General features: G+C 41.7%; 2 protein-coding genes across 2 annotated transcripts; one reads left to right on the plus strand and one right to left on the minus strand.

Annotated features, from left to right (window-relative positions):
- Positions 1-5,588: 5,588 nt before the first annotated feature.
- Positions 5,589-11,563, plus strand: hnf1a (HNF1 homeobox a; the record flags this gene model as incomplete). The annotated part of the gene is made up of 10 exons (XM_083902539.1): positions 5,589-5,887; positions 6,759-6,958; positions 7,140-7,317; positions 7,490-7,692; positions 8,006-8,148; positions 9,292-9,430; positions 9,523-9,711; positions 9,798-9,913; positions 9,999-10,083; positions 11,404-11,563. 10 exons carry the CDS (start codon positions 5,589-5,591, stop codon positions 11,532-11,534), a joined length of 1,683 nt encoding a protein of 560 aa, XP_083758665.1. The 3' UTR covers positions 11,535-11,563.
- A 264-nt stretch (positions 11,564-11,827) lies between these two features.
- Positions 11,828-14,073, minus strand: cUnh12orf43 (chromosome Un C12orf43 homolog). Its single transcript, XM_083902540.1, has 6 exons — positions 13,941-14,073; positions 13,599-13,626; positions 12,889-12,987; positions 12,498-12,562; positions 12,303-12,387; positions 11,828-12,218 (listed from the first exon to the last, which is right to left on the minus strand). The coding sequence occupies exons 1-6, from the start codon at positions 14,062-14,064 to the stop codon at positions 11,876-11,878; spliced, it is 744 nt and encodes a 247-aa protein (XP_083758666.1). The 5' UTR covers positions 14,065-14,073; the 3' UTR covers positions 11,828-11,875.
- Positions 14,074-15,633: the final 1,560 nt, after the last annotated feature.

Raw genomic sequence — 15,633 nt, forward strand, 5'->3', positions numbered from 1 at the left:
CTTTAGCGCTGTAATTAAGGGAATAACAGATGCATCAGATGAGCTGATCTCTTTAGTTAACCAAAAACGCAATATCGTGACTGTAATCTGTGACTTTGTGACTCGTTACCCCCCAGCACTGATACACACATTATGTCTTTTATTGTCTTCAGGGAAATCTTTAAGTGAAACTTTAACATACTTCTTCACTTGAATTTTTCGTGACCAACATAAAGCTTTTATTCTGAAGATACAAAAAGTTGACTTCCTGACACATTCTGGGTAATGTTGACTGACTTGATGACACTAAATGAAGCGTTTACAGGCACAGTTTGTAGTATAACTAATAATCAGTTTTCTGAGGTATAACACTTATAAGTCACAAAAAGTCTGACGCATCAGTCATTATTGATTTAGTCATTTAATTTAGTCATAACATAACAGTAGTTCACGTGTGTGAATTACTGCTTTTTATAAATGATAAAAAAGTCAATCAGTTTCACAAGAGTTAGGTGACATTAAATAATCTACTTGCACTTAACCAGCCACTTTAATAGGTACACCTAATGAAATCTAACCAGCCAATCACTTGGCAGCAAATCAATGCATGTGTGCAGACATGGTCAAGAGGAGCTGCTGGTGTTCAAAGTGAGCATTAGAATACGGAAGAAAAGTGATTTGAGGGACTGTAAATGGTTGTTTGCAGCAGACATGCTGGTCAGAGTATGATTTACCACACAACCATGTCTAGAGTTCACAGAGAATGAAAACATCCAGAGCTCTGGGAGGAGGAGATGCTTTGTTGATGCTAAAGGTCAGAAGAGACCGGACAGACATGGTTCAAAAATGACAGATATAACCAGTGTGCAAAATACACAATATTTGTTTTCACCAACCCAGGTTCCACCCTGCAGTATTGGCTTCCCTGTGGGCTCGTGTGGGGCTTTTCCACAGAGCCATTTGTATAGCAATTAAAGGTGCCATATGTAAGAATGTGGCCAAAAACAGTTACTACATTCAAACTCAAAATACTGAGGTCTTTTAGGTTCAGTTTTTCTGTAACGTAACTGGCAACCCGTGGTTGCTCGGCAGCTCGGGTCAGACTCTACTGGCGTGCAATGATTGGTAGATGACAGTAGGTGGCGCCACATGCTAAAACATGATTTCAAAACATAAACATGATTTGCAGTCTGCAAAATATTTTTTTTTAACGCAACTATTTAGTCTGTACTGTTGTTGTTGGTGAGTTCAGTTTGTTATATGAACATTATTCCTGAGTCTCTGTGACATATTAGGAGGATTTTATGGCTTTAGATTTATTACATAATGCACCTTTAATTAAAAATGAAAATTACAAATGAAATAATTTAAATTTTTTCTGGTTATAAAGGATAAGAAAGCATGCAAAGTGTATTATGTATGTCAATCATATATGGGAAATCTAGGAAAAAAAAGATTTTCCAATGTTTCAAAAATGTTCTTTTTGTTTAAACATAAATAAAACTTGACATAATCACTTATTTTAACACATAAGTTTTTTTTTTAGGCTTTCAGGGGCTCTCAAATGTTAATCAGGGGGCTCTTGGCCCCCCCCAGACCCTCCCTGTATTTTGCACAGCGGATATAACCATGCACCCATCACAACAAGTGCAGAAGAAGACTATCCCAGAACAACTGTATTAGGTGGCCAGTGTACCTAATAATCTGGACAGTGTGTAGATACACATATACATATATATATATATATTTGCATGTGTTCAATAAAGTAAAGACGCCGATGTCGTGACGCAGACCAGGAGGTTTGGGTGCCGTGTGCTCGTTCGTCGCTGCTGGGCTTTAAGTATCTAATTAGCACCAAAGCCAGCTTGCGTTAATCTTCTCAACAGTGGCTCAACATGTGACCTGGTAAACCGACGCTAAGGCCAATCAATAGCACTGAGCAAGTCCGACTGAAGACAATGACGCCTTTGACTTACTGCTGTAAAATAAAATAAAATAAAATAAAAGGGGTGTGTGCGTGTATCGTATGTATAAGAGCACGGTGCTGTTTATGGGCACAGATTTCACGATCGCGATTGTTCTTTTTGCGGCACAGTGTGTTCTCCCCCCCGTGCACAGTGTCCGTCCTGCACACACAGGCCTGCTCTGCCCTCTGCAGATGAACAGATGAGGCTCTGGAAGTGGGACAGAGGCTATTTGGACAGGAATTAAGGGGTGTGTTAAATTTCTGCATGCATGATCAATGGGGTTGAATGGAGGGCTTGGTGGTGGTGGTGGTGGTGGTAAGAGGGGGGGGGGACACTGAGCTAAGGCAGAAACAGAGAGAGGGCTGGTGGTGACACACACACACACACACACACAGCCACCAATGGCTCACTAATGAGAGCTGGACAGCGCGGATTGTATGTTATTACCAATCAACGTAGCTTTGAGTTTGGGTGTAGAGGGAAAATGGAAGCTCTAATGTGTGCCGCATGTGGTCCTCTTCGATAAACCCCCGGCCTGTGCGGTGGAGCATTAGTCACAGCGGTATCTGAGCTGCTGGTAAATCCACACACACACACACACACACACACACACTGCCCTCTGTCTGTTTGGTGAGGAGTGGCCTCTGAACAGTACAATGGGACTTAATTACAGGTCAGTGGCATGTCTCAGGAAGATAGAAGGAGCTCTGTTACCCTTCCAAATACAGTATAATGCCATCTTCCCAAGGGTGGGGTGGGGTAACAGCAGCGCCGCACACACAAGAAAAGGTGCAGATCGGGCTGAACCTGAGAATGGTATAAGGTGAACCAGGCCAGAGAGTGAACAGATAAAGAACCACGTTAACTCTCAAAAGGTTTTCTCACCGTTCGCTTTGCCCTCGTTCCTCTGTCGTCCACCTCCGACGCCAACATTCTTTGATACAGAAACGAGAGGGTGGATAAAAGAGATTAAAAAAAGAAAAAAGTAGACTTTGCATGCAGGGAAAATTCAAATGAGTTTACCTGTGCAATACTGTTTTCACCAACCCAGGTGCCACCCTGCAGTATTGGCTTGTGTGGGCCCTTTCCACAGCGCCATTAAGAAATAAAAATGACAAATAAAATAATTTTGTCTGTTTATAAAGGATAAGAAAGCATGCAAAGTGTATTATGTACGTAGATCATTATGTGAAATGACAAAAATATTACTTAGACTATAGACTTTGCATGCAGGGAAAGTTCAAATTAGTGTTTTTGTTCTAAAATAATAACAATCAGCTGCATCATATGTTCATAGGTTTAGCAGAATGTGATCCTTAATTCATTATCACGCAACTAAAGTAAACATACATGTGTGTGGTGTGTGTACCTGGTATTCCTTATGTTGTAAGGACATTTCCCTATAACGTAAATTACTACACTTTAAGGTGAAGATGTGTTTTAAAGTTGGGGTTAAGGTTCGGGGTCAGGGGTCAGGATTAGGATTAGACCATTAGTAATTATGGTTAAGGTCAGAATCTCCAGGAAATTAATGTAAGTCAAAGCAATGTCCCCTGAAGTCATGAAAACTTCTGTGTGTGTGTGTGTGTGTGTGTGTGTGTGTGTGATAAAGAACAATAGGCATAAAAGAAAATAATACATAATAAATGATACTGTATGAAATCCTTTTCTTTTTCCACTTGTGCTTATTCTCTACATGGATTGTGGTTATTTGGGATCAGTCAGGATTTATCTTGTGTTATTTCCAGAGGCGCAGCTTGTGAACAGGCAAGGCGGGCAACTGCTTGGGGGCCCCGAGCTGATAGGGGGCCCCCGACACTCGGAGCCTGAGGGCTGTTTAACCTGTGTGAAGTTATCGTTCTGCAAGTTGGAAAATGAAGAGGATTATTTACAGTGTAATGCATATCTTTTTTACTCAGTTTATATATGTTTTTTTTTAAGTTATATACAGTATTTTATTGTTCTATATATGAACACTGGTTGGAAGGAAGGGCCCCCTTAGGGCCCCTACAGACTCTAGAATCGCCTCTGGTTATTTCACATTAAAAAGAAAATGAAAACTTTTGTCAAACAGTCTCCCACACCACACTTACATTAACAGGATGGTCTTAAATGTCTGACAATAATCTAATAATCTTATTATATACTGTATATAATAACACACCCACAGTTTTAGTTTCAACACTTTTGTGTGTGATAGTATTTCTTTTTTGAACATATACTGACATCACTCACTCTTTTCTCTTTTTAGGTGTTGGAGCTAACACTCACTCAGCAGCATCAGGTGCACACAGTCATGGCTGCTGTGGTGCAGACGGCACAACAGCGCTCTCAAGTGGCACAAACTATGCAACAAGTCACGCCACGTTTCTCTTCAGGCAAATATGTGACGTTCGTCTGTGCAGTTTATCAGGTTAGGCCGTGGTCCTACAAATGATATGTTTTTGAAATAATATCTACAAACAGTAAGAGGAGCTTTTCCCAAGAAAATCCGCAGAAACATCTGCACAGTAGAGTAACAGCTCCTGGTTTCATTTACAGCTCTATATCTAACAGTGACAGAGTCTTGATCAGCATTATTCCAAAAAAAAATTAAGCCTCAAAAGCTAAATTTTGAGGTCAGACTGACTGCAATGATTGGTAGACAGCGGTAGGTGGCGCCACATGACGCCAAAACATGATTTCAAAACATAAACATGATTTGCAGTCTGTAAAATATTATTTTTATTGCAAATATTTAATCTGTTGTTGTTGGTGAGTTCAGTTTGTTATATGCACATTATTCCTGAGTCTCTGTGACATATTAGGAGGATTTTATGGACAGTTGCTTTAGATTTATTACATAATGCACCTGTAAGTAAAAATAAAAATTACAAATGAAATAATTTACATTTTGTCTGGTTATAAAGGATAAGAAAGCATGCAAAGTGTATTATGTACGTCGATCATATATGGGAAATTACAAAAAATCTTTTTGTATTTTTCAATTTTTCAAAAATGTTCAGTTAACAGAAAAAACAATCACTTATTTTAACACATAAGTTGTTTTTTTAGACCCCTCAAATTTAGCTTTTGAGGCTTTCAGGGGCTCTCAAATGTTAATCAGGGGGCTCTTGGCTCCCCCCAGACCCCCCCCCCCTGTATTTTGCACAGTGGATATAAACATGCACTCATCACATCACAGAAGAAGACTATCCCAGGTTGTAGGTTACAGTCCGAGGAAGGAATGGTCAGAATTGGCTTGCGGAAACAGAGAGTTTTACCCTCTCCGAGTGCTTCCTCCTCCTCTTTTTTAAATTGCACTTTGGCCACTGTTGGGGGCTGAGAGAGTGGGGACAAAGTTCACAGGGCACATGTAAGAAGGAGGGAGGGGGGGAGAGAAAAGAAGAAAAAAAAAGAAAAGAAAATTGACCTTTGAAAGCAAAATAGCAGGTGGAGAGCTAAAACCGAGCAGCACGGAGGGACACATCGAGGGGGAAATTGAATACAGAGCAAAATGAAAGTATTAACCGTGCGGAGCTGAAGAAGGACTGCAGCTGTAATGAGGCCCAACACGGACAGCCAGGCTGTCATCTGAGTGTGCTGGTGCACATGACAGCAGTGTTTGTTTATGAGGCAGTAGCAAGGTAAGGCATTAGACTAATGGAGGGAGAGGAGACAGCCAGAGCAGCCATGGCGAGGCCGGCTCGTCTGACTGCCCTTCAGGAGCAGCTGATCTGGGCCCTGCTGGAGTCGGGTCTGTCCAGAGACGTCCTGGTCCAGGCCGTGGGTGAGCTGGAGCACGACAGGACAAGTGGCGGTGCCGAGAAGGGAGAGAGGGGTGATGGCGAGAGCTCCGAGGAGGGAGAAATGGACTTCCAACCGCCCATATTCCGAGAGCTGGAGAAGCTCCCACCACAGGAAATGGCTAAACTGAGGGCTGATGTTGACCAGCTCCTGCAGTAAGTAGATCCCAGCTCTTCTGTGGGAAGCTCCACGGCAACTGCAAAATCACCCTGATCTCTCGCTTGTCTTTTACTTCCTTTACCATCGAAAACCAAGCGCGTTATAGAGTAGAAACAGCAGTTTACCTGTTAACCCTTCTTTTTTTTTATCTTCTTCAGCTTGGCTCAAATTCTCCCTCCTTCTCCTGCCTCTCTCCCTCTCTTTCTACGCCGTCTGGCTCCACGGGCAAATTTAAAGAGGGTTCCTCCTTTGCTAGTTACTAATTACCCACCCCATCATTATTCTGTGGTCATTTCTTAATAAATAAGTTACACGCATAGGTGAAGATTAATGGAACAGGGCCGGTCACGTGGTTTTATGTTTACACAACGCAACACAGATGATATATGTCTGCGTTTTCATTTATATTATTTGGGAAACGTAGACCGAGCAGCCTGGACAATGCGGCATTCTTTAAAAAGAAAACAAAAAAAAAAACACTTTTTAACATTTTTATAAATGATAAAATGATAAAATATCTGAAAAGTAACTGAATGTGTTTACGTTTTTCGACAATTGCTGCATTGTGTATGTTTTACTGCTCCTGACGTGACGGATAGAAAGTGTGAAATGAGGCTTAATAAACCTTTTACTCGTTGTTTTTTTGCTTCAGTGCTCTGAAAGGGTTGGACTTTGCCCCTGTGTGTTTCCCCTTATCTCTCTGTGTCAATATAAGCCTCTCTCTACTTCCGTCTCAGTGGCCACGCTTTATGTCTGTGAAGCACATTTCGAGATGGGAACTGTTACCGGTCCCCAGAAATGTTGAGATCCTTAATTCCTCCTTAATTCAATAAAACACAACACACACACTGTGTCTTCCTCTCACAGAGAAGATCCCTGGCATGTGGCAAAAATGGTGAAAAGCTACATGCAGCAGCACAACCTCCCCCAGAGAGAGGTGGTAGAATCCACCGGACTCAACCAGTCCCATCTCTCCCAGCACCTCAACAAAGGCACGCCGATGAAGAACCAGAAGAGAGCCTCTCTGTACACCTGGTATGTCAAGAAGCAGTGCGAGATCAGCCAGCGTGAGTACCGGAGCAGAGCCGCAGAGAGAACCTCGTCTCTGCTTTCGCACACCGTTCACGCTTCATGCAAAACACGACATTTTCACACGCTCATCAAATATCACGTCTCTCTGGAGACTTTTGGAGACCGAAAGTGAAACAGGAGGGGGGAGGAAATAAATGCGCTGCTATGTCCTCCCAGAATTCACCAACGCCAAGCACGGCTTTGCATCGGTGGAGGAGCAAGAAGAGGTCCGGAAAGGGCGGAGGAACAGGTTCAAGTGGGGTCCGGCATCCCTGCAGATCCTTTTCCAAGCCTACGAACGGCAGAAGAACCCCAGCAAGGAGGAGAGAGAAGGACTGGTGGAAGAGTGTAACAGGTGAGCTGTGGATGAATAATGCACTTATGGCATCAACAAGGCATTTATTTTGCCCAAAGAACTTCTGCTCACTGGATCTTCTGTCTTTCTCAGACCATTTTCGAATAAACACTAGTAGAGATGAAAGTGCGAAGTGTGTTTAAATACCACAATGGTCTTCTTCCTCTCTCAGGGCAGAGTGTCTCCAGAGGGGCGTGTCGCCCTCTCAGCTGGCCGGACTGGGCTCCAATCTCGTCACCGAAGTCCGGGTGTACAACTGGTTTGCCAACCGGCGAAAAGAGGAGGCCTTCCGTCACAAACTGGCCCTCGACACACCGTTCACTAGCCAACCTGCCTCAGCGTCCAACCTCAACCTTCCACCAAGTCCTGAGCATGGTAGTGACCTGTCATTCTTCTGAATTAGAGGGGACATATTGTGCCAACTTTTTAATCATTTAAATCCTTATATTTTGGGACTGCGGAGGCCCTGTCCGTCGCCAAAGTGTGAAAAAAGTTGACTCACTCATGTTTTCGTGGTCCTCCTCAGTCTAAGTACGGTGGGATCTTCCTGTGTGGAGTTTGCATGATCTCTAAATTCTAAATTCTAATTCTAAACCTTGACTGTTTAAAGATAAGCGGTGTGTATATATTATGGATATATTATGGCCGATCTATAGATGTTTTTTGGGGAAACTGTGTTGTTTTCCAGGTGTAAAATACAGCCAGCAGCTCCTGTGTGACACTGTGAGCTCAGGCAGGGGGAACGGAGGAGAGCGAGCTGGACGTCTTGCGGTCAGCCCTGTCCAGCTGGAGCCCAGCCACACACTCCTTGAGACCCATAACCATAAACTGGTGAGAGCATGTGCACTGGTTCCTGGCTAGTTTTTACGTGTGGACTAATGCTGCGTTCCAGAGCCCATCCAAACAAATGGGATGTGGGACTTACCCTACCTGAATTGTACTAGCTCCTACTAGTTCCAGCAATTTAAGTCGAATGTTAGAAAACAATGACGATCGCAGCGCTTTAGATTTATGTTTGAAGAGGCATTTTGACTGTCAGCCATTCAGTCTACTTACATACACAAGCGACCCGCATATGTAAAAGCAATACATATAACGTCATGAGTATACTTTTACCGTAGCCCTACATATCTTCACGCTAAAGCATTGGTTCTCAAAGTGCGGCCCGGGGGCCAATGGCGGCCCGCAGAAACATTTCTGGCGGCCCCGCAATGAATTACAGTTGATTGTTTTAATCCAGGAGCGACTAAGCTTGTTAAATGTTTATTGGACATTACTGGATACAGACCAATAAGTGTAAACAAAAATACTGGGTATTTACCTGGTTTCTATATGGTGAATTTTAGTGTATTATTAGGTTATAAGCTGGTAATAAGCAGGTAGCTACAGCCCCCAATTACTAGCTATTTACCCAGTAAATATATGATAACAGAAATGTGTTACTTGGTATTAACCTGTAATTAGAAGGTAAGAACAATGGCCAAAATACTGGGTAATTACCCAGTAAATTATAAAGCCTTATTATATTAATATTTAAATTACATTATATTAACGCTTATATTACTTATCGCTAAACTGTAGAACTGCAATCTGGTCATTAAAATTATTACAAATGGGATTTCTTTCTGTTTTTTTTTTTCTTTGGTGGCCCTCAGTCCAATGTTGGGTTCCTAAATTGGCCTCAGGTATCAAAACTTTGAGAACCCCTGCGCTAAAGGATAACAACGATGACATAATTTCACGCCGTTTATAGCCTATTCATGTGACTACATGGGCGCCGCCATTATTCTCCGACGTCATTTTGGTGAAGGTCGATCAGCCCCGACTTCGCGAGTAGGAGGTCCCACTTCGACAGCCATTCCAGTGCACTTTTTGCTAATTGGACGTCAGATAAGTCCCACGTCCTACTGGTTTGGACGAGCTCTGGAACGCAGCGTAAATCCTGTAGATGATCCTATTGTTGTGTGGTCTTAGATCTCCAGTGGTGGCCCACTGCCTCCGGTCAGCACTCTGACGTCCCTGCACAGCCTGTCTTCCCCCGTGTCCTCCCAGGGGCTCATCATGGCCTCACTACCAAGCGTCATGAGCCTGGGGGAGTCCTCGCTTCTCATCGGTAACATCTGCTTCAGCGGTTTCCTCTTTTTTTTTTTGTCTTCTACGTATGAATAAAAAAACTCAGACGACCACGTCTCTGCCGTTTCGCAGGTTTGACCTCGGCACAGCCTCAGTCCGTGCCGGTCATCAACAACGTGGGAGGCAGTTTCACCACGCTGCAGCCAATCTCGTTCCAGCAACAGTTTCACGCTCCGTCACAGCAGCAAATGTCGCAGCAGCTTCACAGTCACATGGGTGGCAATCCGTTCATGGCCACCATGACGCAGCTGCCGTGCCACAGTGAGTACGGCTCCGGCACGAAGGTGCAGCGGGTTTAAGGCGTTAGGGTTGAGTAAGGGTTTTTCTCCGTCTGCTCCTCGTTTCAGTGTACGCCAAGTCGGATTCACCGCAGTACCATTCATCCAGTCTGCTGTCACAAGCCATGGTCATCACTGACAGCAGCAGCCTGGGGACTCTGACCAGCCTGGCTGCTGTCAGACAGGTAACTGGGGACACTTTATAACATATGAGCATCTTAAAAATGTTGGATATTACAGTACTACGGTTTTGATTTTTGCTTGGTTTAGATTCTAACAGCAGATCCTGATGAACACACAGAGCAGGCTTTACAGGAGGACTCCCTGCACCTGCAGCCGCAAACACCTGTGCCAGGTAAATACTGGAAAAATGTACTTCTATACACAGGTGAATTTGGGAAAGGGAATGTGTTTCTTAAACAGGAGCACTTTTTGATTTTTAAAGCTAAAGAAAACAAGACATTATGCTGGATTCACTCTCACAGGGGAGCAATGGGGGGTTGTGTCCTAGGATTTGAACCAGCAAACCCAACACCTGTCCACTCATTTTCCTTCTCCTTGTGTATTGTTGAGTCAAAGGTAATATCGTGATATAAAACAGCAATAATTGTGCAGAAGTCACAAAATCAGACCGTTTTAGACGGTGACGCATTTCAAAATTTCACAAATTCAATCCAATTTTAAACATTTTAAATCACTTTTTGCTCAGGTGTGTTAATTTGGTTGGTGAAAATGAAATTTCATCTTTCATCAGATTTTCTAGGTCACGCGTGTCAAACTCAAGGCCCAGGGGCCAGGTGTGGCCCGCCGCGTCATTTTATGTGGCCCGCGAGTGATTAATTGGTCTTAAAAGTCTGTTAAAATAGGTCTGTGCTGCTTTAAGGCGTGCGTTGACCGTACACTACATTTCCCACAATGCACGGCGATTGCGTTACCCGCAAAGTTACGGCAACGGCACTAGATCGCAGCGTATCGTTGTATACGCATCATGCGACGAGTGAAATAGAATCAGCAGAAAAATACAGAAAGTTATTTATCAATATGTTACGGAGTAGTTACCTTTGTTTTACATTATATTTGGTTACATTTATTCTGTATGACAGTTACATCTGGCCCTTTGAGGGTAACCATTATGCTATGTGGCCCTCAGAGAAAATGAGTTCGACACCCCTGGTCTAGGTTGTGCTGATTTCTAAGGGCTAATCAGGAAGGTCATTTGTTGCACTTTGATTTTATGAATTGGCAGCTAAGACGTGTTGATTTTTCTAGTTCGATTCATTCGTTTAGGACATAGGTCAAATCTTCAGGCTTTACAAAATTACTTTCGTGTCTTCTTATGTCGTCGAGTCAAAGTTCTGATGCATTTTAAACTGCATAGTTAAAAAATATAGTGCAACAGTGTAATGTTTGTGCAAAAGTTACAAAATATACCGTTTTCTATTGTATTTATGCACATAAAATTAACCAAGTGAACAAATTCAATCCAATGTTTATGTAGTTGGTGAAAATGAAAATATATATATATATTTCATCAGATTGCCTATAGGTTGTGCTGAGAAAGGGACATGACCGATAATACATTTTTAACATAGTAATTGAAAAAAGCTCACAATTCAAAATAGATTTTTGCATTGAACTACCCACATAAACTGGTTTTCTTGTGTTCTATCATCAGTGTCATCTGAAAGCTTGGAGCTGTATTCATCATCTCAGGCCACAGACAGCCATCAGTCTCACCTGCTCTCACCTTCACCCGCAGACATCAGCTCCTACATCCCTACACAGATGGTGTCCACTGCACAATAGTGGAGTCGCTTTCTCCTCACGACTCAACCGGACTCTTTTGGACTCTGTTGGACAGCTACCTCTGATGTAAGCTTTGGGAAAACCTGGAGTTGTGGAACAATGTGGGAACAATTCAGCTCTGACGTTTGAACAATAATGTGACAACACATTAAAGAAGAACTGACACGAAAGAGAATCAACAGAAAATCAAAATGTGGTATAAATTGCATGTTGCCCTCTCATTAGCACACTGCCTGAAAAATGCCTTTTTCCCCTCTTTCGAGAATAACTGTGGAATAAACTGTTTTGAGTAACATCGCGTCATCCAATCATTTCAGGAACAGTAAACGGTCAAAAGAAATTCAGTCCATTGCGTTTCCTTCACAGCTTTTCTTCTTCTTCTTTGGTTTTACTCTGACCTGGGGGTGTTGCTGTTCTGAGCCCTCCTGCTCAGTATTCAGAGACGGAGCACAGTCCACTTGCACATTCTCCTCTGCAGTCCGTCTCCGCTTTTTCTTTTTCTTTTTCTTAACAATTTGGCACTCTTCTTCTTCTTCCTCTGCCACGTTTTTCTTTATTTTCCCTGAACCGGGAGGCTGCGCTGAGGAAGGGGAGAATGCAGAGGGCAGCGCTGAAGCGGGTAAGAGATCTTTGACGGACACCGCTGCCTCCCTCAGCCTCGATTCCATCTCGCTGTCACTGTCGCTGTGAAGGACGGAGACATTTGTGACGTGGTGACACTTCAAAAAATACATCAACATCTTCAAAACTGGATTGAATAAGAAGAACCTTGAGCTGGGAATGGGCCGACGCCTCACAGGCGCAGGAGGCTCCTCAGTTTGTCCTGGGACTGATGTAGAAAACAGACGAAACCCTAAAGTAAATGAATAAATAAACACATGAATGAATGAATGAATGAATGAATGAATGGATGATTCTCTCATTAAAGAGAAGACAAGTCACATGTGAGGGATTTATTTTTACCTTCATCTTCATCATCACATTTTGCTGATGCCACACAGGATGAAGATTTAGTTTCTGAAATGCAACTTAAAGGAACATACAATATATATTTAGCAGATAAAAATCCTATATATCACATGCTTCACTATGTACAGACTGTAAAAATGTAAATAAAGACGACAGCAACAGCATTTTTAGCCGAGTCATATTTGGGCTGCTTATTTCTTCTTTATGGGAGAACATTATTTGTGACACCGTTGGAGGATTTGAAACAGCCTGAAATGTGAACAGCTCCATAGTTTAAAATGACTGTATCTGACACAAAAAAGTGCCAGTGCCATCCCAGTTGGAGGTGAAAATGTAAGTGCATCTTTTGCTCAAAAATGGAAAGTCAAAAAAAAAAAAAAGTTACCTGTCAAGAAAATGGCCCAACTTTTTAGCGACATGCTTTTGAAACCCTTGGCTGACCTGGAGCTCGTTTCCATCATGTTCGTGGTCAGCGACAACAACACTGCGGCAGAGCAAGACGACGTCAAAGGTCATTCATTTTGAACCGTAACAACTTCAAAGATCTCGCTGAGCCCGAGATTACAATAAAACACAGCGTTCTCAGCAATGGCTGAACTGTTTGTTTCAAAACGTCAGGGCTTCTTAAACAAGGTAATGACGCAGATACACACTAAAAAACAGCGTTAATTGGAACTTCCGGTCTAGGTCTGCTTTAAACCAGTACTGAAGGTAAGAGGGGGTAACTACCAAAATGCAAGTATACTTTTATGTGTGGCCAGTGAGTATATACAGGGTTAGTACACTTTTTTAGCAATAGTTTTCCATTAACTTCTTATTGAATTTCCAAGACCGAAAATCGATGTGTGATAGTCCTGTACTATATTAATATTGTATTACAATATTAATATATATTATTAATATATAACATCTAAAAACACAAAAGAAACATACATTCTATTGTGTTGCGTTCATGGTCAGTGCTACTGTAGGAACGTTTGAGGCACAGTCGTTGTTTCTGGAAGAACAGACACCATGGGGAACCATTTGAATAGACTGGATATACAGTAGTAGTAGTAGTATTAGTATCTGTAGCTGTGAAGGAGAAATACGTACCGTTTCGATTCCTTCACTTTGTCCTCTTCTAAAAACACACAAACGACAGCAAATTATCAACAAGCACTCGTATTTTATTCAGACACTACCATGCTAAGGGCTAAGCTACACCTTGGTAACGACACAGAGACTGTGCAGGAGTTGAGAAGAAGACAAAAAACACACACTACTGTATATATATATATATATATATATATGTGACTTAACCAGAACTATGTATATAGTTTAACACAATAACACCACTGTACACTGTAAACCACTGAGTACTGGGCAGTGACGGTGAACTTCCATCTATTTCTACAGCGACAAAACCGACAAAACCAACAAAATAAACACTCCCACCTTCGTCTTTCGCAGTCCGTGATTCCCACACAGCTTCCCGACATCTCCTCAACGCCTCATCATCCTCGCTGCTGCTGCTCTTGTCGTCTGACATGCGAACCATGTTTTTAACCGAGGCCGCCATGATGTGAGGAGGCACGTGCCGCCACTGTTGACTGTTTTGGGGCTGAGGATTCTGGGAAATGTAGTCGACTGAGTGAGTCCTCGTTTGCTTGAGGTGAGGAGGAAATGGAGAAGGGAAGAAAGGAACCAGAACTTTGAGTCTCTTAACTTGCAAAAAAAAAAACGACCAAACCAAACAATTAGCCCAAGTGAGGGTTGATTATTATTATTAATTTTATTATTATTATTATCCCTATTGTCATTACAGAGGATGTCAAAGACCATGAAAATATGAGCTTGTTCAAAAATGTCATCATTCCATCAAAAAGTAAAACATTTATTTCACTATTAAAGAGCAGTGGAGGTTTTTTATTTTTTATTTTTTTTAAAGGAAGACAATTACAGAAGTGTATTGCATTCACCCCCAAAAAAATATTTTTTTTAAAGGCTCAGTTTTAACAATTTATTTTTTCTGTTTTTAACGATATATTTTTTTCCGGGCCTCGCTGTAAAAAGAATAATTTGAGAAAACTCAACATTTCGAGGCAACTTACTGCAATCAATATCTGAGTCTACAGCCCAACAACAGACCTCGAGTTTTTATTATAACTAACATTATTATATTGTTAGACAAACTTGTATGTTAGAGTTCAAAATTATATTTCAAACAGTATGGCTAACTAATCTTGTTCAGATAATTAAAAAAAAAAATAATAAAAAAATGAAATTTAGAATTTTGTTGGCACAACTTTACAGTGCTGTTTTCACAAGATTTTTTTCCCGGAGGCCGTTTTTTTTTTGGGGGGGGGGGGTCTGTTTTTTACGCAATTTTTTCTTTTGGAGTCTGTTTTTACAAGATGTTTTTCAGGTCTGTTTTACCAAAAGAAAATTTGAGTCTGTTTTTACGAGATTTTTTTCAGGTGTTTTAACAAAAAGAAAGTTGGAGTCTGTTTTTAAGAGATTTTTTTCAGGTTTGTTTTAACAAAAAGAAAATTTGAGTCTGTTTTTCAAGATTTTTTTTTGGCTCCTCAAAGCATCCAACAGAAGCTGGATTGGATCATGTAGAAAATTGAAGAAGATTAAGAACTTGCTACATGAGGTACCAGTACAGCCAGGTCAGTCTAAATATACATTAATTCAGCCTTTGTTTATCGTCTTACACAAAACATGATGACCTGTTTTCTTTACTGTACAGTTAAACTGTGTGATAGAAGGAACAAAAGTCCCCCACATCCCTGAACATCTACTTAAAAAGAGCAGTTGGCATTGTTCGTGAAGGCAGCCAATACAACAGATTCCAGATCAGTTCCATAACCTTTCAGTGTCAGTTGTGTCTACCGTGTGTACGAAGGGTACTTTGTTTTTAGGGAAATATTCCACCTAACGACTGGCACCACCGCTGACAAACATCAGTTAAATACAAGGTCACAGAAGGTCACACGAGTTCAAACGCGCGCCCCGACGTCACACTTGAGTGTTATTAATGTGCTACACAGAGAAAATTCCATGTTTTATTTTTTTAATGGGAGCTAAATGTAATTGTAAAATTTACAAAGGTAAAACACAAATGAGTACAAGACGTGTCTTCACA

This window comes from Microchirus variegatus (assembly GCF_963457635.1).
Source record: "Microchirus variegatus genome assembly, chromosome: 16".
NCBI classification, from domain to species: domain Eukaryota; kingdom Metazoa; phylum Chordata; class Actinopteri; order Pleuronectiformes; family Soleidae; genus Microchirus; species Microchirus variegatus.

What these genes read in the sequence shown, in the direction of transcription:
- cUnh12orf43 (XM_083902540.1), bottom strand. Translation starts at nt 14,064, where the DNA reads ATGGCGGCCTCGGTTAAAAACATGGTTCGCATGTCAGACGACAAGAGC. An exon ending in ACGGACTGCGAAAGACGAAG is followed by an intron (nt 13,627 to 13,940) that starts GTGGGAGTGTTT and finishes GTGTGTTTTTAG; the next exon opens with AAGAGGACAAAGTGAAGGAA. An exon ending in CGGCCCATTCCCAGCTCAAG is followed by an intron (nt 12,219 to 12,302) that starts GTTCTTCTTATT and finishes CGTCCTTCACAG; the next exon opens with CGACAGTGACAGCGAGATGG.